Raw genomic sequence first — 24,578 nt, 5'->3', positions numbered from 1 at the left:
AGTGTGTCATATTGACAAATCAAAAATGCGTTTTTACACACTTGTGCCCATTTATTGAAAGCTGAAATATTGCATGTATTCAGATGCTTTGCCATGACACTTCAAATAAAGCTCAGATGCATCCTGCGTTCTTTGATAATCCTTGCGATGTCTCTAGATCTTTTGGACAACACCCCTGGCAAATTCAATTGATTGGATATGATTTAGAAAGGAACACGTGTCTATATCATGTCCCGCATTTTGCAGTGCTTGTCTGAGCAAAACCAAGGAACTGTCAGCAGCTGCCTGGAACTGTCATTATACCTCCGAGAGGCATAGGTCTGGGTAAGGTTATAAAAAGATGCTAATGCATTTAGTTTTTTAAGATGATCTGCAAGGAAGAATCCAGATGTGCAAAGCTGGTAGAGACATACCCAGGAATACTCAAAGCTGTGAATGCTGCCACAAACAATTATATTAAATACTGAAAAAAAGATGTGAAAGCTTTTATATTTGAGATATAATTTTTTTTTGTTATTGGCAAAATCCACTTCACTAAAAATCTTGCTAGCTAATGGATGTAAACAATGTTCTCCCCTAACAAATATATAGCCGTCAAAATCTTGTTTTAACCGGGAAAAATGGCCAGAAAAAAATGCTAGCATGATGGATGGCAACTGTCTCCCCCCAAAAAACATGTCATAACGACATAATGTCTTTCATTTATATAGCCAGGTATCATGTTTGCAAAATTTCATTACTTAACATTTTTGTTATTGGTAATGTATGGACCCAGTCCATTCAACTAATGCATAGGTTATAGCTGCTATCAACGTTAGCTTTAGGGCAACAGTATTAGCAGGCTAAATTATTTGTTATCCTATGTTATTGCGGTGATCTTTTTATATAATATGTTAAATTCTGCTCTGCATTGTCAAGGTCTTGTAGGATGAAGTGCATGCCCATGTTGAACGCATCGTCCATGTTCACCCCACTGACAAATGCTGGCTGACAAGGATTAATTCCCCACCATTATTCTCATCCAAGTGATAGAATTTACCGGGGGTTTGAATTTTACCTATAGTGATTAAATAATAGAAAACTCATACAAATCAAGGGGGGGAAAAATCTGTATTTATTGGAATAATGTTGTGTTCTCCTTTTCAATTAATGTTTCAAACTTTCTCCCTGTGCAGCTGGTTACAAGCTGATAAGGGTGTGTCTACCTAGCACAGATTGCATCTCAAACCCCCATGCCAGATGATCAACATAAACATTTCACATTCCTGAGGCTATCAGAATGTGACTTATTGAAAGAGAGAATCTAAACACAGATGATCCTATTGTTCTCATTGTCTAGGCACATTTAACCATCAGTGAAACATACCTTCATAATACAATTAGAATGCTACATTATTACATAGATTCCAGACATGCCACAACTAATACAGCTTGCAAATACAATTGAAGTCAATTAATAGCCGCTGTAATGCCCGCTCCCTCGCTAACCACAATCACTTCTACTCATAACCTAGCTAAACTAAGCTTACCCAGTTTTCCTTTCTTGTATGTATTTGTTTCATACAACACTGAATGACAGCCAGTTTAACTGAGAAAGTTAAGGTTGTAATTATCTAGCACAATTATTGCTTATATTCAAAGTATTCATAGTATATTATTTTGTCTGTGTTTACGGCTCTATTGGGCACTTCTGTTACCTTAGATAAATATTTTGTGACTTTTAGTATGCTGGAAAATATATATATGTAGCGCTAAGATTTTTTTTTTTACACATAGCTTTCTTATCACAATTCACATAACTTATTTTAGCTCAATGCATAGCTCAGTGCAATGAAAAAAATGTCATAGCAAAATATCCCCTCTCTCTCTCTCTCACCATACCCACATCCTCTATTTGGCCCTTCAATCATCCGCTTCTGGAACAGCAAGAGAAGCGCCTCTTCACTAACTTTCATCGGCAGCTGTTCTGCTGGCTAGATCGGTGGGTGGACCTGACCATGGATGACATCCGCCGAATGGAGGAGGAGACACAAAGAGAGCTGGACCAGGTAAGATTACTGCATATTTTTACTGGCAATTTATCTCACTTTACTCTTTTAATTATTCAATGTTTGAGGGGTGCTTTAGACCAGCGGCTCCAAACCAGGACCCCTGCGGGTAATTCTCCTATTCAAAGGGGATACTTCAGAAGACTAATGGGACAATAGGTGCTGGTAAGAATCACACATGGGGTTACTCAGTGCAGGTCAAAATTAACTTGGTGATAGTTACTGAAAAGGATCAGGAACCACTGCTTATATCTGGACATTTCCATAGGCATCAAGGGTGTTCCAATTTAGAGTCCAAATTTTGAGGCACTCTTTTCCGGCAGCAGGCTAACAACTACTGTCTGGATTCAAGCCTTTACTGGAGCTGATGACTGGCTCGTGTGCCAGGTTTGATGAGAAGGTTTGCATTTGTAAAAAAATATTTGTTTTTTAATTGCTGACTTGAGAATGTATTCAACTCCCTGCAAATGTTACCTCTTATGAATGTTGCCCGTTCCAGGCCAATCTAGAGAACTAAAGCCTTTAATTACCCAACCCTCCAAAGGCGGTATATGTCACAACTTTTCACAAAGAGGAACCACAAAGGAACTATCAAAATTCAAGACCAGTTAGAACCCTGACTGGCAAAAGCTCCAGCATGGGCCATTATCTTACTCTTCCCTACTTTTAAGGAAACCCCACCACTGGACTAGAATGTAGGAGCATCCTGTTTTCCGGGATGAAGTCATATTCTACATAGCAAAAGTTCTATTGGAAAACAGGGAGTGTGATCATGCTTTGGTATTTATTTCATGCCTACATGATTTCAAACAGAACGGATGAAGTTGCTCAAGTTTTTCAGTTAAACAGGTTTCAGTTAAGTAAACCTTAAACAAGAGGTTAAGAGCATGGTTTGGCCAACTGACTTTGATTAAATGAGACTTTTGTTTGCAGGCCGTGATTGAAATGACACGAATGACAGGTTTCTATGAAACTGCAATAACGTGAAATTTCTTGAGGTGTGAATCCTCAACCAGCCCTTTTATAAAGGCCTTTAGTCAATTTGGCCTACTCCTTTGTGTCATTATATTGTATTATTTTTATTGTTTAAAAAGTGTGTAGCTGTTAACCATTCACTTCAAATAAGTTTGAGTTTTATTGGATATTGGTTTTATTTGATATTAGATTTTATCTTTTTACTGAGGGACTGTAAATGACAAAAGTCGTTTACAGTCAGTCATGGATACTATATATACAGCTCTGGAAAAAATTAAGAGACCATTATCAGCAAAATTATCAGTTTCTCTGGTTTTACTGTTCATAGGTTTGCGTTTGAGTAAAATGAACAGTTTTGTTTTATTCTAAATAAAAATATTGTTATTTAGAGTATTTTTTTTAGAAAATAACAATTGGTCAAAATAACAAAATAACCCCCCCCCCCTCCATTATTTTGAAAAAGATTATTTATCAAATGCTCAGAATAACACAGAATATACATAGCAATGTAAACTAGCATACATTATGATAGGAAATATAAACCATATGGGTAGACGTATTGAATATTATAGGTACAATATGAGTGTAATATGTCTATGAATGGCATATACAAGAGAATATTCTATGTACATTGAATGTACATTGCTGAAGTCTATTTTATGTTTATTTTCCAACAGACACAGGAAGTCACATTTATTCAAAGCGCGACAGTAATCAGCCAAGGGGTTTACAGTACTGGGATGTGTATTCCAGTTTGGGTAAAAGTAAAAGTATGACCGGATGTTTCTTTGAGATTGGGTTTGTAAGACCGAGTATGAAGACCGAGTCTAACATCATGAACAATAGACTTATAGACATTTAGACAATAGAACAATAGACATTTATATCAAATGCTGCAATAAATAAATGAATTGCTCTCTACCTTGATGACCGGGGATGTGATCCTTATTTCAACCACTATACGAAACAGCTGATTTCTAACAACTTGGAAAGACAGAATGATACAGAATGATCATAGATCAGTGTTGCTGGTTGAGAAGCCTAACGGCCTGAAGGAAAAAACTGTCTGTGAGTCTGGAATTGCTTCCCCCCAATGTTCCGGTAGCGTCTACCAGCAGCAATGTGAACAGACCATAGCCTGGTTGGCTTTGGTTTTTGATGTTCTGTGCTTTACTAAGGCATAGTGTATGATAGATGCTTTGCATGGAGGGGAGATGGCAGTCCACGCGCTCCGTGGACTTTACCATCCTCTGGAGGAACTTGCAGTCTGCAGCGGAGCAGTTGCCGTACCAGGCAATAATGCAGTGATGGTCTGGGGGGGCACATCCTTGAAGGGTTGCACAGACCTCCACATACCAGCCAATAGTAGCTGACTGCTGTTAGGTACCAGGATGAAATATTCAGACCCATCGTCAGAACTTACGTGCAGTAGGCCCTGGTATCCTCCTGGTGCAGGACAATGCCTGGCCTCATGTGGCCAGAGTCTGTAGGCACCTCCTGGATGACGAAGGCATTGATGCCATTGACTGGCCCTCACGCTCCCCAGCGTGAATCCAGTTGAGAGCCTCTGGAACATTACGTTGGGTGTAGCCGCCGCCGCCAAGTAGCACCACAGACTGTCCAGGAGCTCACTGATGCCCTGAGCCAGGTCTGGGAAGAGATTGCCCAGGACAGAGTCAGCCGTCTCATCAGGAGCATGCCCAGACATTGTTGGGAGTGCATACAGGCGTGTGGGGGCCATACACACTAATGAGTCACATTATGAGTTGCCGTAATGAAATTCACGCAAGTTGGTTTAAGCCTGTGATTTTAATTGTTTACTTTGATTTTCGGTGTGAATTTGAATCCATCCCTCAATCATTGGGTGATTTTGGTTTCCATTAACTGTTGTTACATTATTTTGTTCTCAATGAATTACACATTGTACAGTAAATATTTTGATCTTTAATATATGTCCTTCATTGAGACCCGATGTGTAATTTTACATGTTCCCTTCATTTTTTTGAGCAGTGTATAATTGCCGTTGGAGCAAGGGATCTAAAATTAAGTAGCCCAATTTTCAGATGCAGGGTGCTACACTCTTTATTTCTCATGACCGGAATGGAGAAAGGCATTGTTTTAATAAGATTGCTATGGTGAACATCACCTTTTTTTACTTTGCATTATTACTCAATGTACTGTAAAGATTTTGATCTTTAATATATTTCCTTTGAGCAGTGTACTATGATACGGTCATTACCAGAGGTAATTATAGAGGTTTTAAAACAAGAAACCAGTCAAGCCTAGTTCATCAGGCCCACAATAGAAAATGTTGCCTTCTCGAGAAATAGGCTTAGCATCTACTGACTTCCTAGGAATAATCATAAGAATTGAGCAATTGGTAGCGAGACTGAAGATTCCATGCCAGAAACAGTCATAACATAACCGTAAACTGTTTTATTTCAGGCTTACGATAATGTAGATACTGAAGGTTTTAGTTAGCATACGGAATAATTCATAATGTGTACTACAAATCGCCTGCGAGGAGAGACGAACAACTATTTGATACACTGCCGATTTTGCAAGTTTTCCTGCTTACAAAGTATGTAGAGGTCTGTCATTTTTATCATAGGTACACTTCAATGTAGACCTTGTGCAGGTCTACAGTTTATCCCTGATGTCCTTACACAGCTCTCTGGTCTTGGCCATTGTGGAGACGTTGGAGTCTATTTGATTGAGTGTGTGGACAGGCGTCTTTTATACAGGTAACGAGTTCAAACAGGTGCAGTTAATACAGGTAATTAGTGGAGAACAGGAGGGCTTCTTAAAGAAAAACGAACAGGTCTGTGAGAGCCGGAATTCTTACAGGTTGGTAGGTGATTAAATACTTATTGCAATAAAATGCAAATAAATTACTTAATAATCATACAATGTGATTTTCTGGATTTTTTTTTTAGATTCCGTCACTCACATTTGAAGAGTACCTATGATAAAAATTACAGACTCTACATGCTTTGTAAGTGGGAAACCTGCAAAATCGGCAGTGTATCAAATACTTGTTCTCCCCCAATATATGTATTATTAATTAATCTTAAAAATATTGCCAGAATCTTGGTGTCCCAAGAAGACCAGGAAAACTCATCCATGCTTTTAATTCTTCTAGTAGGGTTGATTACTGTAACTGGAATCCCCAAAAAGACTGTAAAACAGATGCAGCTCATTTAGAATGCTGTTGCTAGAATGTTAACCAGGACCAAGAGAACAAAGCACAACACTCCGGTTCTTAAATCTTTCCACTGGCTTCCAATCAGTTACAGAATAGATTTTAAAGTGGTGCTTTTAGTTTATAAATCACTGAATGGTTTAGGTCCCAAATACATCTCTGATATGTTTGAAGAATATAAATCGAGCAGGGCTTTTAGATCCATGGACACAGGTTAGCTAGCAGAGTCCAAACTAAACATGGCGAAGCTGCGTTTAGTAGTTATGCTGCACACAACTGGAATAAACTACCAGAAGAGCTTAGACATGCCCCAAACGTATCAATTCTTTAATTCAGGTTCTCTTTTCACACACCTATGACTGAGCATATGTCAATCAATGTAAGTGGGTGGTCTTTAGCCACTCATAGGCTAATCCACTAGCTCCACCAACAGTTGCTCATTTGTGGGCATTTAAACAGGATTTTGCAGCATTATAATTATTACATTTTTGTCCGCCATAGTTTGTGTTTTGTCTGAAAAATGTTTATATCACACTACTTCCGTGACATTAGTCAGAATATTGCGTTCGTACAAATTGTTAGACAATGCTTGTTAGACAATGCTGACATTGAAATGCTGATTGGTGCATCCATTAATGGGAGTATACAATTTAATTGTCTAATTGGTTTGTTCGATGTAGGTATTTCTTCTCCCACGGTTGTCATTACAGGTTAGGAACTGCACTAATTGAATGATGTGTACGCAGGGCCGTCGCTGATGGGGTGAAAGGTGGTGACAATTTTAGGGGCCCCCGCTGCCAGGGGCCCCCACAACATCCAGCAGTTATACTATAGGCCACTAATGCATTAATATTTATATATTTTATGCCTGAGATTTGAAATGAAAACCACAAAAACATGCAATTTGGTTTAATATTTTTTCCAAATATCTGCTTCTCTTACCTCCCTAAAAATGGTTTAGTCCGATCTATTTATTAGTTATTAATAAATAGCCCGCCCCAGCTTGTGAAGAAAACCAATCATAGTCGAGGGGCGCATTGCCTGAAGACATTAAACTGGTGGAACTGACTGAATGAAAAATGTTGGGAAAAAGAAAATATAAATTGAGGTTATCAGAAACGCCACGAAAAGAAGGAGAGGGAGGCCAGGAGAGTTGTTGGATGCCAGTCGATAAAGACGTTCTTTAACACAGGTTAGTGTATTGTATTGTTATTTTGCTGTGAATAAGAAAACTATCATCTTATAGCCTGCTGCCGAGCGGCACGACAACCGGCTGAATGATTAGGCTACGCGGTCAAAATCCCTGTCTTTTTCACTATTGTAAATAGTTCAAAAATGTACACGAGACACAACGCATTGCATTATGCATATGACCTGCCGGCTAATGATGTGTTTATTACATCAAGAAACACAAATACAACATACTGCACTGCAAATTTTTTTGCTGTTCCTTTTTAAAAAAATGGTTTTCTTATTTTTTTTATCTATAACCTTTGATGACCTTACATCTCACTCCACTTCAAGCTTTTTATTCATTTTTATTAGTTGTAATTTTATAGAATTTTTAGGTACTCATTGGGTACATTAACTTGTCAGGAATAACTTTATAATTTATATTTATTATTTACTTATCATCTATTTTAACTGAACTAACTGAACTGAATTGGATTATCTAAGACTAAGTTATGGTATTTGTTGTCTACAGAGCCAGGTTCCTCAACCCAGCAAATGCATGACAGTAGGCCAACATCAGTTAGTGAAGGTCAAAGTGAAGAAGCTGAAAGCAGCACCAGTCAGGACACAGTCACAGACAGCCCAAAGTCACCAAGCACAGGGAGAAATGAAGGCGAGAGTGAAAGAGATTTTTTGACAACTGATCCAGGATTATGGCCAGAGAGGTTAACAGATCGTGAACGTGAGTGGATTGTTAGAAAGCTAGCCACTACCAGTCAGACAGACCTGAAAACTATTATGCCCAAGGATTCAGAAGGCAAGAGTATCTCCAGTAAGTCAGCAAATGGGCGAGAAAAACAGATGAGAGACTGGCTGACGTACAGTCCAAGCATGCATTCATTGTATTGTGTGCCATGCATGCTCTTTTCACAGGATAACCTCAGAAAAACATCTAGTGCGCTTAAACACTAAAGAAGGGTACAAAACAGTAGATCTAAAATGGCGGAGAATGTACAACAAATTCCCTGACCATGAAGCAAGTAAGGCACACAAAGCATGCTACCTCAAATGGAAAAATCAGAAATATTCTATAAAAGAAGCAAAAGGAATAGATAGCAGCTTGCAAAAACAAATACAACTGGAAGTTGAAAAAAACAAAGCAATTCTTAAAAGAATATTAGATGTCACACTTTTTTTGGCATTGAGAAACTTGCCATTCAGAGGGACCACTGACAATTTAGGTGATGTTCACAATGGTAACTTCCTTGGCACATTAGAACTGTTAGCTCATTATGATCCTCTGCTCAGTGATCATTTGCAAAAAGTGTCAGATAGTAAGACAGGTGCAAGAATGACACATTACCTTAGTCCAGAATCACAAAATGAATTTATTGAGATCTGTGGAGAAAAGGTCTTGAAAGAAATATTGAAGGAAATGGAGCATGCAATTTATTATTCTGTGATATGTGATGCAACTCCTGACATTTCTCACATGGAGCAGAATGTTAAGATATGTAGCAAAGAAAGAGAATGATCAGTGGGAGATAATTGAGCGTTTTTTACACTTCAAGGCTTTCAACGGAAAGACTGGGCGCGAAATATCAGAAATGATATTGAAGACTTTGGAGGAGCATTGCATTGATATTTCAGATTGCAGGGGACAAGGATTTGACAATGGGGCAAATATGTCCGGCAAAGTGAAAGGGGTTCAGGCTGAAATAAAGAAAATAAACCCTCTTGCTACATACTCCCCCTGTGCCACACACTCTCTGAATCTTGCTGGTGTACAAGCAGCAGAGTCATGTCCTGAGGTGTCCACATTTTTTGGCTCTTTGAACCGCCTATACAATCTCTTTAGTGCAAGTCCTGAGCAGTGGGCAATCCTTAAAAGCCAGACTGGCTGCTCCCTTCAACGTTTGTCAGAGACCAGGTTGAGTGCACGCATAGCTGCAGTTAAACCTGTTGCAAACCACTTGCCGTCAATTTTAGAAGCTCTGGACACCATCTGTGCTAAGTGCAGTTTAACAAATGAAGCTAGGTCAGAGGCCAGTAGTCTAAAACAGTACTTCATGTCCTTTAAAGCCATCGTTCTTCTCACTGTATGGAAGAAAATCCTGCAGTCTATTGAAGACAGAAACCTAATTCTGCAATCAGGGAAAATTTCTGTGGAAGTTGAAATAAACAACATACAAGCACTGAAAGAAGAGATGGGAGTTTTGCGAAACTCGTGGGATAATCTTTTTGCAGAAGCTTCCCTCATTGCAGAAGCTATGGATGTGCCCAGGGGGTTTCCAGTCCGCCACAAGAGAAGGAGAAAGAAGTTTGCAGATGAGAGTCAGAGTTCAGAGGATGCCAACCAACAGGAGACAGAAGAAATTTAGTTTCGGAACAATGCGTTCCTTGTCGCATTGGATAATATAATCTCTGCCTTGGAAACCCGCTTTCAAACCACTGCAAATACATATGAAGAGTTTTCAGCAATCTTAAAGTTAAAAGACACTCATTAGTGAGCAAATATAATGAGGATCTCACAGTAGGCTTTGAGAATGAAGTAAGGCATCTTAAGTCTGTGTATAATGCCACATTTGCTGACTGTCAGTCTCCTCCCGACCTGCTGAATTCAGTCTACAAGATGCAGCTCCAGAGCATTTTTGGAGAAGTGTGTGTTGCAGTGCGCATCTTCTGCACTCTACCCGTCTCTGTTTCTAGTGCAGAAAGGGCTTTCAGCAAGTTGAAACTTGTCAAAAACTATCTCAGGTCTACCTAAACTCAAGAGAGGTTTAATAGCCTTGCCCGACTTTCAGTTGAAAGCCAGTTAAGCAGACATCAGGACTTCAAAGACCTAATCAGTGACTTTGCCAACAAAAAGGTCAGACAACGGGATTTTGGTTTATCGTAGGTGAAGTGACGTGTAAGGTCATCAAAGGTTAAAGATCAAGCAAACCGAGATATACATATAATGATTCGTATAGCCTTATTTTCTTAGTTATTTCAATGCTCATTTTTGAGGGAAATTTTGTTTTAGTGTTTGCTATTTAGGCCTATTTGCTTTTATATTTAATGTTATATTCGTGTATTTTGCTTTTGCTGATGTACATTAAAATCTTGATTTACATTTATTTATCTGCTTTGTTATTTTGTATGAAAACCCTATAAAGTTACATGTGGGCCTCCATGGTCATATATTGTACAGTACGCATACAATATATGAGTACGCATACAATATATGAGTACGCATACAATATATGAGTACGCATACAATATATTGGTTTAGGGTGGTGGGGGGCCCACATCAATATTTTTTCAGGGGGCCCCGGATCCTCTAGCTATGGCCCTGTGTGTACGCAGCTACATGGCGTGGCTCATGCTATTGGTTCAAGCATCCTATGTTCTGGGCCTGAGAGAACATGTTGGAAGTTGTCTCCATGAGGAGGCCTTTCCTTGTTACCAACCATACCTGATTTATGTTATTGTTATTTTCATAATATGGGCCATGTAAATGTTGAATGAATTCAATGTTTTTTTATTCTTTGGACAAAATAACCTGAGTTCTGTATCTTCATTCAGTTAAGTCCAGACAACCAATTTTTTTCAGATAGTAACATAAGCCTCTCTGCTTAAGGACATGTATTTTATTTACAACACTCTCCTGCAGAAACTACCAGCATATCTGAATGCATTATCTGTGTGGTTATGAGACAGCAAGAGAACACAGGATTGGGTGGTGCTTTATAGTCCAAACATAGATTCTGAACTGGGTAAAACCACCTTTAAGTTTAGCTGTGTCTTTACTGCCTTGTTCTCAAAGTAATGTAAAGGATTGCAGATGTTTTGCTTGAGAACAAATGTCTGTTTTTGATTTATGGTTACGTTCCATCTTATTGGAATATTTTTGTCTGTTTTTTACTTTATTTGCAAGATGTATATTGAGGGAATGCTTGCTAAAGAGACTGTATTCTCTCTGTGTTTTATTATAGATGCGTAATGAAGGATCTGTCCGAGGAATGAAAGCAGGCGAAGACTAGAAAGATGGAGAGAGGACAGATGCCTGAAAGAGGGATACGGGGCTATTTTTGAACAACCATCATTCAACCTGCTGTCCTCCCACGGCCATTCAAAGTGTGCCAGATCACTGTCCTTCCTCATGGGAAATGTCATCCCTCATCCAGGAAGTTGTTTACGTGAGAGTGTGTTGTGAGAATGTATATTTGTGTCACTTTAAAAAAAAAAAAATCTGTTTTCTTTTATTTGCTGCCAAATTTGTGTTTTTGTTAATGAAAAATATTGCATTTGTTTTTATAACTCATTGTGTTTGGTTTATTTGGAAACCATTGCTCATAATTATGAATGTGCCACTGAATCCCATAAAACCAATCTCGCTCATTCTTGTTCTTGTTTGTGGTGAAGTTCTCCCATCTCACTGATAATGATGATCACCAGTTAATGGGATAGTTCGGCCCAGATTTATATTAGTCCACTTACCCTGAGTTGTTCCTCAAGGCACATAGTCATTTTTCAGAACAATACATTATTCAGCAATGTCCCTGTCTGTAATTAGCATTAACATTATTAACATCATCCAAACTCATGAATGGAAACAGTGCAACAGTGTAGATATTTACCTCAGACATTGAAACTTTATTTGCTTGAGAAAGGAAGGAAAATACATATGTATCAAGTCTGACTCTGAATCCGACTTGGAACCAGAATACATAGTGTGAATTGACCGAAAAAGAGGCTCGGACTGCAGATGAGGAGGGGGGTGATGGTGAACCAGTTAATCCCCATCCCTTGCCCAGAATATCCGGAGATTGGTGGTGTAGTTGTCGATCTTACAATCTAATGCCAACCAAAAAGAAATGCAATGAGTGGAAACTATTGATGCCAATATTGGAGAACATGAATGACCCAGTCCCTAAAGCTGAACTTGTCCCAAGATGTGTGGTTGATTATCTGGATTTTGACCCCCCCATAACTCCTGGGGTGCTGGAGACTTTTTTTTTTTACATTCCATTTCTTATGTTGGGCAGCTCTCTAAAGTGGCTACCTAACATTTGCCAGCAAGTGTGTTAGGCAAGGGTAGTGTATAGCACATTTCATACACAGGGCAATTCAAAGTATGTTAAACAATTAGGCATACTAAAAACTAAATTTAACCAAGTTAGCAAGACAAACACCTGGTTATTAGCTAACACAGTTCAAATTAATTTGATGAGAGGAAGGTCTCATGTTGACTGTAGGTTTTCTATATTGTCGAGTCCATACTCAATGTCTTGTGATGAGATGATCATAGTCAAAAGCGCTATCTTCCTGCTTTGATTCAAGCAACAAGCAGGATTGCTATTTTGCTGGACATAGCCAATCAGGCAGGCATTTTTCTGATTACGATAAGAAAACAAGTGAAACCTCAAATCTCTCCCACGTCCCTAGTACGTTTGCAAACAAACATGACAGCGGGATCTTCCTTAATGATAAATACAATGCTGAAGTCCACCGATGAAAATGGGCCAGCTAGTGAAGCTACCTATCTTCACGTAGCTTGTTCAGGTTAAAGTTCACGCCCACCTCAAGGACATCATTGTTGAAGAACAGAAGCTGTGTTGTGTGGTGGCTATAGGAAATAGTTTGCTAGTGTCAGTTTGAAGTCACCAAATTCAGTTTTTTGAAAAACAATACTAGCGCGAGAGATTACTGAATGTATTTTGAAGTGTTTTGGAGTTGTTTTCCACTTGCAATGGAGATTTTGTATAGCGGGACGGGACGGTTTCTATTCATGAATTTAGACACTGGTAATAATACAGACTGGGACAAAGCTGAATAACGGATTGTTTTGAACAGTGACTCTATGTGCCTTCAGGAACAACTCGGACCGTTACCCAAATATGAATCTGGGCCGAACTATCCTTTTAATATATTCATCAAAGTTTCTAAAATTATCTCTTGAGTCGGTGAGGTAATCACAATGTTTATAAAAACCTATGGACATGATTTGAGATGATTTATTAGATGATGTCTTTTAACTTAAGTGTAACCAGTGGAACCCCTCCCACCCATGCCCCAGCCTGGGTGGCTAGAGAACCTTTGGAGAGTTAAGTCTGATGTTCAATAATAATAAAGCATAATTTTGATTGTCACAAAGCATGGGTGTGCTTCTTATCCATGTGTTGTGTTTAGTTTTTCTTTCTATATATACATGTATCTTCTTTTACATTGCTGCAATACAGGGCTGTACTGTAAATCTGATCCAGTTCTCAATTTTATTTCCCTGTATATTCAAAGATTATATAAAATAAATGTACTTCAAATCTCTTGGTAAGCCCATATATTTCAGTAGTCAGCTGTTTTATCACTCTGGCTTGGCATTTCACTTCTAGTTAACTTCTTTGATTTCAGTATAATTTTTGGAAAACGAAGATCTACAACTTGTTTCTTCTTTTCAATGCAACACCCAGCTTGTCCATCCCTAGAGATCAGTTTAAGAAAACCAAAAATAAAATCCATAGAAAAATAAAATATTTGATCTCACACACAACGCAAAACAGAGTCACAATACCACACGTTTCAATGATTTACCACTCTTGACATACTTCTGTGTTTGGTAAATCTCACGTAAAATTGTGGAAATTGTTTTCATACCTTTCTTGGCGCACCTTGCTATTTGCTACTCTCAGGCCATTTAACTGTCCATCTCGGAATTCAACACAGAACACAGAATACAGAGCATAATGCCCCTACACATTCCCTCCTGCCTTTGGGGCAAGGCACAATCCGCTAAAGTACAAACCTCAGCCAACCAGCCAGGTTATCAAATGCAAAGGAGAGCATAGAAAATCCCGTTGGAATTACTGTGTGGAATCATAGAAAAGTTTGTGTCATTGGAAGTAAATTGTGCCTAGATAATGAGAACAACAGACACATCTCATTATCCATTTCTGAGACATGGCAGAACCAGCAAGAGTTCATAACCCTGAACCATGCCACTCCTTCAGGTTATGGCTATATTCAAAAGCCTCGCAGCTCTGGCCGTGGTGGCGGGCTTGCTGTTATCCATCGTGCTGACATCCTGGTCAAAGAGATTCCAGTTAATACTACCTCCTTTGAGTGTGTTCACTTCATGTTGACTGGGTCCACACCATAGACTGTATAAATAATGGACGACGCCCTTTCGCTCTTTTCCATTGGTGAAAAATGATACGGCGCTGACATCTTGGACTTGCGTCTGCGCAGATAGCGATCTTGGGACCAGTTCTGCGCAGTAGTTATGCGCAGTGGCGAGAAGGAAGTAAAGCCGTAAAGCCGCGAAATCAACGGCCCCACCCCTGTGCCCCGCCCTCACTCTCCCTCGCAGAATGCGCATACCGTAATCAATCGCAAGTCCAAGTACAGTACAACCTTTGCTTGTTAAACCTAGACGATATGTTATAACCTAACTTACATCATGTTTAACCTTAATTTAGAATAGGCCTAATACAAAAATAATTGGTAACTTCTAGCTAACGATCACCTGCTAGCTATTAACATGGCTATTAACGAGGCTTGTTGTCTTTTAGCTAACATTAGCTAGCCCATTACATTTATTTACTAATTAAATAGCTTATAAATTGAACGTACCGAAAAAAATTCAAAGATCGATTGGAAAATGCCAGATCGGTTAGCACAATGTTACTGCAGAACAACCCATTATGTCCGTGTGAAATTATATAAATTATAGACATTTAGAGATTAAATGTAAAGTTCCAATCTCCTCAGTCCTCCGAAGATTCAGTGGCTCCTCGGCTCAGATAGCTGTCAATCAAAGCTGTGAATCACGACGTCACACCACCGTTTTTAGAGCATTAAATAACTAACTAAAAACAAACTTATTTTAAAAACAAACTCTTGAATTTACATTAGCGTGATACAAACTACAGTAAATGACAGAAACCAGCTTCGGAAAAAAGATATTTGAAGGGTAATTTAATTGTTTAGTTGGTCTCGCATCCCATTGAATAACATGGGGAGGGCGGGGTTTATGACCTATACTGGGACCACTCACCAGGGGGCGATCGAGACGTTTTGGCTTCACTTTTCAGGGCTTGTGCGGCACGCTTGGTCCACACAGCTACAGGTTATGCTAATCTACCGACCCCCCAAAGCCTCCACCTGCTTCCTATCCGAGCTCACCAAACTGCTTGACACTGTTTGTCCGAAATCCCCGTCTACTATTCTGCTGGGTGATTTTAACATTCATGTGGATTCCAGTAGTTGCTCATTTGCTACTGATTTTCTATTACTGCTTTAATTTTACTCAATACATACGTGGCCCTACACATGACAAAGGGCATACCCTGGACCTGGTGTGCTGTACTGGCATAACACCCACCTGCAGTGCACTGATTTGACTGTCTCTGACCACTATGCCATCCTATTCTTGGTCCCAGTGCCTCTCCCAAAGCAGTGCATCAAATGGCCCATCAGGTTCAGGAACATCAAACAGGTGTGCACTTCCACGCTATCTGACTCTCTAGAAATGCACCTGGCCACCCACCACCCCTAACAGTTGATGACATGGTGGATCATTACAACCATGCCCTGTCCCTCAGTCTGGACTTTGTAGCTCCTCTCACCAAGCGTCACATGTCTTTCTCTCGTCCTGCACCCTGGTTCAGATCCCATCATAGTACTCAGACTGCACTTCTGAAGGTAACAAATGACCTTCTAATGGCCTCGGACAAAGGTTCCGCATCCGTCCTTTTGGTTCTTGATCTTAGTGCTGCTTTTGACACTATTGATCACTCTCTTCTCTTAGAGAGACTGGAAACCCATATTGGGCTACGTGGACATGTTCTAGCCTGGTTTAAATTTTATTTATCTGAAAGATATCAGTTTGTTAGTGTGGATGGCATGTCCTCTGACAAGTCAAAGGTATGCTTTGGTGTTCCTCAAGGCTCGGTTCTGGGCCCATTATTGTTCTCACTATATATGCTCCCTCTGGGCGATGTAATCCGAAATCACAATGTTAACTTTCACTGTTACGCTGGTGACACACAGTTATATATTTCAATGAAGCATGGAGAAGCCCCTAAATTAGCTACTTTGGAAGCATGCGTTTCAGATATTAGGAAGTGGATGACAGATAATTTCTTGCTCTTAAACTCAAGGAAAACAGAAATGCTTGTTTTAGGACCCAAGAAACAAATAGCGTTGTCAGCAGATCTCACTGTGAACCTTGACGGCTGCATGGTCGTTTCCCAAAAAACTGTAAAAAACCTAGGCGTTACCCTTGACCCTGACCTCTCCTTTGAAGAACATATAAAATATGTCTCAAGAGTTGCTTATTTTCATCTTCGAAACATTGCAAAAATTAGAAACTTTCTATCAAAAACTGATGCAGAAAAATTAATCCACGCTTTCGTTACTTCTAGACTAGATTACTGCAATGCTCTTCTCTCTGGTTATCCAGACAAACTAATAAATAAACTTCAATTAGTGCTGCACACAGCCACTAGAATCCTAACTAGAACAAAAAAAAATGGAACACATTACTCCTGTCCTAGCGTCCTTACACTGGCTGCTTGTTAGGGTTAGGGCTGATTTTAAGGTTTTACTCTTAACCTATAAATCAATACATGGACTTGCTCCTACTTACCTTGCTGAAATGATCCAGCCATACATACCTACACGTAACCTATGATCGCAAGATGCAGGCCTTTTAAGTGTACCTAGAATTTCTAAACAAACAGCTGGCGGCAGGGCTTTTTCTCATAGAGCTCCACTACTGTGGAATGATCTGCCAATTAAGGTTAGAAGTGCAAACTTTCAAGTGTCTACTAAAAACTCATCTCTACAGCACGGTTTATAATTAGGTGTAGCCTGGCCCGGGGGCGTGAAGGTGACCAGTAGGCTTGATACTGTCCACCCTTGCTGTCTTGCCAGGTGGGCTCTCGTCGCCACTGGGATGCCCTCCCTCCAATGCCTTTCGGGGGAAGAGTCACTGGCTTGTTGTTGTCTCTCTGTTGTGCACTTGTGCAATTGGGCTATGCGCTGCTGGCAATACTCGGCCCTCTTTCAGGGGGGTTGCGGTTGATGGGTGTCACAGAAATCCAACACTACTGTTGTTTGCTCCTTGGGGTTTAAGGCCGGGTGTCTCTGTAAAGCACTTTGTGACAACTGCTGTTGTAAAAAGGGCTTTATAAATAAATTTGATTGAAATTTGAGCTCCGCAGGATGAAGACCATAGGACGCAGGCTCGAGAGACAATACAGAAGCCCTATCTCAGGCAAAAACAAGGTATTACTCTACTCATCAGTAACCAACAAAAACACCCCAAATTGCTCTTCTCCACCATCAACCGTATTCTTCACCCTCCTGATGCCGCAAAACCCTCAAATGCAGCTGACCTCTTCTCCAGGTTCTTGGATTTTTTCCAGCAGAAAGTGGACACCATCCACCGGCAGCTCCAGTCTCCTGGGCTCTCCTCCTGCCTCACACTGCCTAAACAGGACTCTGACCAATGAGCTGCCTGCTCACATCTGTGCTCCCTATCTGCCTTCTCCCTACTGGATGCTGACCAAGTAACAAAACTGGTCACCCAATGCCCACCACCCTGGTTAAAGCCTGTCTTCCCATCCTCTGGAAAACATTGTAAATGCATCTCTTGCCTCTGGCGTGGTACCATCCAGCTTTAAAACGGCGGCAGTCATCCCCACTCTTAAAAAGCCAGGCTCAGACCCAGACGACCCTAACAACTATCGTCCAATCTCCAACCTCCCATTCCTCATTAAAATCCTGGAAAGGGCAGTGGCTGCCCAGCTTCACCATCATATGTCCCTCCATGAGCTTTTTGAACCCTTCCAATCCGGTTTCAGAACCCACCATAGCACTGAAACCGCCCTTATCAAAATGACTAATGACCTCCTGCTTGCTGCGGACAATGGCCTCATCACCATCCTCATCCTCCTTGACCTATCTACAGCTTTTGATACAGTTTCCCATACCATCCTTCTCCACTGCCTCTCTGAGCTCATTGGCCTCAGTTGCACAGCACTGCTCTTGTTCTGGTCCTATCTCACTGACCGAAAACAATTCATCACCCTAAATGGCTCCAACTCTGATTCAAGCACCCGCCAACCATGGCATGCCCCAGGGCTCTGTGCTTGGTCCCCTGATCTTCACCATTTACATGTTGCCCCTTGGTTATATTATCCATAAACATGGACTTAATTTCGACTGATGACACCCAGCTTTATATCAGCACAAACCCCTCCTCCGAGCTTCCACCCACACAACTTATCAATTGCCTGCAGGAACTCAAATCACGGATGACCACAAACCTGCTCAAACTCAACAGTAACAAGACAGAACTCATGGTGGTGGCTCCTGCACCACTGCTCAGGAAAGTTGGAGACCTGGCCCTGGTTGTGGATGGTTGCTCCATTTCCCCGTCACTGGAGGTCTGCAACTTGGGTGTCATCCTGGACTCCACTCTCTCCTTCCGTTCCCACATCAACAAAATCACCAAGTCTGCCTTCTACCACCTCAGAAATATTTCACGACTCCGGCCTTCACTCACACATTCAGTAACCGAGACACTCATCCATGCATTTATCACCTCCCGTCTGGATTACTGCAATGGTGTCCTGTCCGGACTGCCCACCAAGACCCTCAGCAGACTCCAGTATGTCCAGAACTCTAACCCACACAAAGCCCTGGCAGCATATTACTCCCATTTTCAAACAGCTCCACTGGTTCCCAGTCAAGTCTCGCATCACCTATAAGATCCTCCTGCTTACCTACAAATCTCTCCATGGACTTTCACCTAAATACCTCACAGAACTACTCCACCCCTACACACAGTCACGTTCCTTGCGGTCCTCTGACAAAGACGTACTGGACACCCCCCGTACCAGGTTGCAGACTTTTGTAGACAGGGCTTTCTCTGCCAATGCTCCAAAACTGTGGAACAGTCTACCACTCCACATCCGCTCTGCCCCATCCTTGCCCATATTCAAAAAGCTCCTTAAAACATTTCTTTTCAATAAGTCCTTTGATCCCCAACCCCCAAGTCCCCCCTCCCGCCTCATTTGTTAAGTGACCTTGGGTATTATGAAAGGCAATTATTATTATTATCTCTGTTTAGATTCTCTCTCAGTAGGTCACGCTCTGCCTACCTCAGGAAAGTGAAATGTTTACATTGACCATTTAGAATGGTGGATTCTTGTGAAAATGTGATCTGTGCTAGGTAGACACGCCCTTCATTGTATATACCTGCTAGCAACCATTTTAACATGAGATTGAAAGACAACACTTACATGCGATACTTTCAATAAAAGTAAAAAATAAAAATTCTCTCCCTTGACTGTTCATGTGATTAACGAAAAAGACCACTATATGAACATTTATTTCTTACAGTTATGATGCAGAAACCCGATGGACACATTTTACAGATTCTATTGAACATTTACTGTAGAGCTAAGGGGTTCATTTTGCAATCACAAGGAAGAAGTTGTTTTTCCCGGTTATTGGTTGCTGAACAGTGAATCAACAACTGAGACAACTGAACAGTAAGTTTTTAAAGCTACACCACTTAACAAACGTGTGAAGATTGCTATAATATTTGGTAGCCAAAAGAAGACCTAGTTAGTCCCTGTCTAGGCCACGATTAATATTTGTGCAATTCTCTAGGGGTAGATCAATTGGAGAGAAGCACTAAACTGTATTTCGTGTGACCACAAAATGACACTATTATTGTGTTTCAGGTGATTATACAGTGACTTAGTTGTACAAACATGACCGGTGAAAGGGAACTGCAGCCTTTGATGCGCATGCGCTGGTTAATATGTCATGGTGCGAAAAGGACACCAACAAGAATGACAAGGATCATTACCAACGATGCCTGAAATTGAAATGAACAGAAAGAAAAATGTTTTCCAGCTAAGCAAGATGGATTCTGAGGAAGTTGTGCATGGACAGATGAAGAGCAAAGACGAAGGAAAGTTTCTTTGTTGGCTGAGAAAGAAGAGACAAAATAGTCACAAGATGGTGTCCCTTTCATGGGACCCCAGAATCATGGACAATATCAAGAAGTTCTAAATGTTTATTTCCAAAAATGTATCATACCTAAACATGAATTTGAATTAAATATAGTCACAGCCTATAAAACAAAAGATGGTAAAACAGCCAGAGTGAGTATATTCCCCACAATAAAATTAGATTTTAAATGCTGCACAGAGCGAGTCTAGGATAACTTCCTTTTAATTGTAACAACAAAAGGAGAGGCAAACTAAGGCACAACACAAATGGCACAAACAATGATCCACAAACTAAAGACAACTTAAATAGGGTCCCCAATTAGAGGCAATGTGGAGCGGCTGGGCCCTGAGTGTGGCCCCCAGATGCCTCTAGGCATCTCTGCACTGCTCCATGTTGCCTCTAATTGGAGACCATATTTAGAGAGGCCTAGAGGCCCCCACCCAGGACCTGACATTTGATTGTGATCACCAATGATAACTGACCAACAACTGATACTCGTTGACGGAGTTTGTATTCTAAAATGAACAAATTAGATAGATTAATGTAACAGTGTTTAAGGTCTAAATTGAATGTCCTTTGGATTACTCATTATCGTTCCTTGATTTTGGTAACATCAAACATCATTTTTTTTGTCTAGATCACCGTTCTCAGGAGTTTTCTGAATTTCTACCCTAATGCTGAGTTGCTGTGTAGATATGGCAAGCACTTTTTTATAAACTGCAAAAAACATTAGATGGGTGGGACCATGAATCTAAACCTCCAGTTAACAAAGTATATCGGTTAAGTTGAAAGAATAATATATCATACTGATAAAAATGTTAGTCAACCTTCATTCTTTCAACTTATTTGCAAAATGTACATCCAAAGAAAGCTGCAAACTACTTCGCTAAGATTGGAAGGTATAATCCATCCATCCATCTTCTTCCGCTTATCCGGGGCCGGGTCGCGGGGGCAGCAGTCTAAGCAGGGATGCCCAGACTTCCCTCTCCCCAGACACTTCCTCTAGCTCTTCCGGGGGGACACCGAGGCGTTCCCAGGCCAGCCGGGAGACATAGTCCCTCCAGCGTGTCCTAGGTCTTCCCCGGGGTCTCCTCCCGGTGGGACGGGACCGGAACACCTTCCCAGGAAGATGCCCAAGCCACCTCAGCTGACCCCTCTCGATGTCGATCTCTAAGGGATCGCCCAGCCACCCTGCGGAGAAAACTCATTTCGGCCGCCTGTATCCGGGATCTTGTCCTTTCGGTCATGACCCAAAGCTCATGACCATAGGTGAGAGTAGGAACGTAGATTGACTGGTAAATGGAAGGTATAATGAAATGACAAATGTTTGTAGTGAAAGGGCCAAAACAGAAGCAGCTGTTAGTAACTGCATGCATCACAAGCGTATGTAAATTAAGTGAAAGGGCAGGTTTTGTGATTGGACAATAAACGTTCTACGGTTTTATTCTTGACCCCGTTTCACACTGGTTATTTTGGCACTGTGTTTCTGGGACTAGCCCCAAAACGTCAGTGCTAACCCTGCTCTGGAGCAGGGCCAGCAAGCCCCAGGCTAAGGGTGGTGCTAGCCCACTTCAAAATATGCAAGTGTGAAGTGTCCATGGGTTTAGGAGGCCCTTAGCCCAGGGCTTAGAAAGCTCTTAGCCCTAGGCTAAGGTGTAGTGTGAACATGCCTATTGACCCACGACAGGTTACTATTAGTATGACTTTTCAGAAAATGAAAAGAAAACAGTGTTTTTGAAATATTTGTAAATTCTAAGTTGGTATTGTGTCTTTTTATATGGTCAGGTACTTGCATGTGTCATGATATTATTATTATTTTACTAAAATCAAGTTTAAATGGAGTTACAAGGTTTTTGAATAGCGAATGGGGAGATAAGTGTTTTGTCCATCATTGTTTAGAACGGCTGCCACTGAGGCAGTAAGTGCATCGCATTACGCTATCATCAACTTACAAATTACAAAGCTTATTGTTGCAGGAAATCGCAAGAGAAACAAGCAACCGGGACTGTCAAAATAAGCCCAAAAATTCAGTTTTACACAAACAACGCTTTTGTAGGCTACTATTTAAATTTGAGCCGGTTGTTTGAATAGGGCTGAGTAGGCTACCCAAAGTTGAAGTTACGTTCCAAATCTTCAAATTTTGCAAACGTACAAAACATTTATTTTAAAGGTGGAATTACATTTCAAGGCAACCTTACACTACATAGGTACTATATTTCCATAATGGTTGTGAACACATTGATTGCGAATACAAAGCTAATGGAAATTAATTTGCTGTTATTTGCAAACAAAAGTGAATTGTACGCACCTCTAGCCACTGAACTAATTTGGGGAAGGGGGAAAAATCAGAGCAAGTAGCTGGTGGTAGCTCAGACTTTCATTAGGCAGCAGAGCTAGAAAGTAGATCCCAGCAAGCAACACCCCAGTGGCCCACCGGCGGCCCCCTAGCTTTCTGTCGCTGCGGCCGCCGAGCGTTTCTGCAAAGCGTCCACCCAGCGGGCCATCAGCGCTAGTCGCTTTATTTTATAGCATGCGTCACAGTCGGGCCACCGGTGGGCCGCTTTCATTACAATGCCTTCTAACAATACCCTGATCATGGGCTCACCAGCGGCCTGGCAGTGGCTAGCCGCTTTTATGCACTAAACCCAGCTGGATGCCCAATATTAGGTTTTATTTATAATAATCCATTATAATAATTTTGGTCATACCACAAATGACAATGAACTGAATTAAACCTAAACAATTTATTTCAAATAGTGCAAGATGCATACAAAAAAGCATGCATTATACAGCAAGCATACAAAATAAACATTTGCAAATGAATTTCAATATATATATTTTTTAATCAAATAGTGCAAGAAAACGTGTCCAGCCACAGATATAGTAAAACTACAGCATTTGAATGTGAAAAAGTACAAAATAAACATAACACAATACAAAATAAACAAGGGCTAGAATGGCAGTAATATACATAAGTATGACCTATTTTTGTAAGAGAGTAAGCAGTAAGAGAAACAGGCCTCTGTCTGTGCCATAAAACCGCCATAAGAAACTGTTCTCTAGGAGGAAGCTCTGGAACAGCAGGGGGTTATTATTACTTACATCCTACAGGTGAACAGAACTCTATTCCATATTGGGAAGAGCATAGTCAACTTGAGTTCCCATATAGTAACTGTTCAGATTGTTATATCTCTGTGTTTGACTGGGTTGTCTGGGTACCCGACATTCTATAATCTTCTGTCTCCTGGAGCTATTTGTGCAACCTTGTATTTTTAGACTACAAATATATAAAGATACGAAAATCTGCTCAACTAATTGGATACTCAAAGTTGGCTTTACCCTGTTGGAGTCTTCATAACTGGGCAAGCGCATTCTCATGAACATGTTTGTAGGTATGGTAGGAAAATGTATATAACAAATGAAATCTTAAGAAAATAGGAGACCAGACTACAGACCCCTGTAAGAATCAGCAGCAGTTGGTAGTTGAGTTACCTAAAAATATGTTATTGTTAGAAGGTTACACAGCTCCGTGATATGTCGCTGTATCTGCAGGAGTTGGTAGTTCAGTTTACCCGATATAGGGTTACTTTAAACTGGGTACAGGGCCCCGCAAGCTGCTTGTCATTTCAGTTATGTTAAGGCAAAAAAAAAAACACCCATCCACCCAGACCTCCTCCCTAGCTGTAACAGCAGCCGTTACTTTGGTGCTCACAGAACGCCAGCTTAGCTAACTGTAAGGTTTTACACTTTTACATTTTTCATATCCGCCCTGAAACGATGGCCAGTGTGGGTTCAGGATGGCGCCTCCAGTGGCCATATTCGCAGTGATTGTTCTTTCTCTCATTGTGTCACTTTTCCATTGACTTAATGAAGTGAAAGCAGGGGGGAAAAATTGTATGATAATTAATTATGATTGAATAATGAATAAAAAGAGCTGAACTGAGAGTTCAAAGCAAATCAAAAAAGTTACATGAAAAATGTAAGGTTTGGTTTTTAATTTCTTAATTTCGAAAATGTTTTGTTTGACGTAAGGTCTAACATTTTAATGGTTGAATAGAATGTATCTAACCATTTCTGATTTGGCTAAGCAAAGTCAAGTCTGACGAAGCCTTATTCCACTGCTAGTTGCTATCAGGCATAAATATAGCACAAGGAAACAAACATCAACC

At 40.6% G+C, this 24,578-nt stretch overlaps 1 protein-coding gene across 2 annotated transcripts in view; it reads left to right on the top strand.

The window, feature by feature from the left end:
• Positions 1–13,707, top strand: part of pitpnbl (phosphatidylinositol transfer protein, beta, like) — a 90,774-nt gene extending 77,067 nt beyond the window's left edge. For both annotated transcript variants that reach the window (XM_010900998.4, XM_010900997.4), the window contains 2 exons: positions 1,926–2,048; positions 11,376–13,707. In XM_010900998.4, the coding sequence (XP_010899300.1) occupies positions 1,926–2,048; positions 11,376–11,423 (171 nt within the window). In that variant the 3' untranslated portion in view covers positions 11,424–13,707. The remainder of the gene's footprint in view (positions 1–1,925; positions 2,049–11,375) is intronic.
• The last annotated feature ends 10,871 nt before the right edge of the window (positions 13,708–24,578 follow it).

This window comes from Esox lucius, chromosome 11 (assembly GCF_011004845.1).
Source record: "Esox lucius isolate fEsoLuc1 chromosome 11, fEsoLuc1.pri, whole genome shotgun sequence".
Lineage (NCBI taxonomy): Eukaryota > Metazoa > Chordata > Actinopteri > Esociformes > Esocidae > Esox > Esox lucius.
The sequence above is the reverse complement of the archived record's forward strand: the minus strand, read 5'-3'. Positions and strand labels throughout refer to the sequence as shown.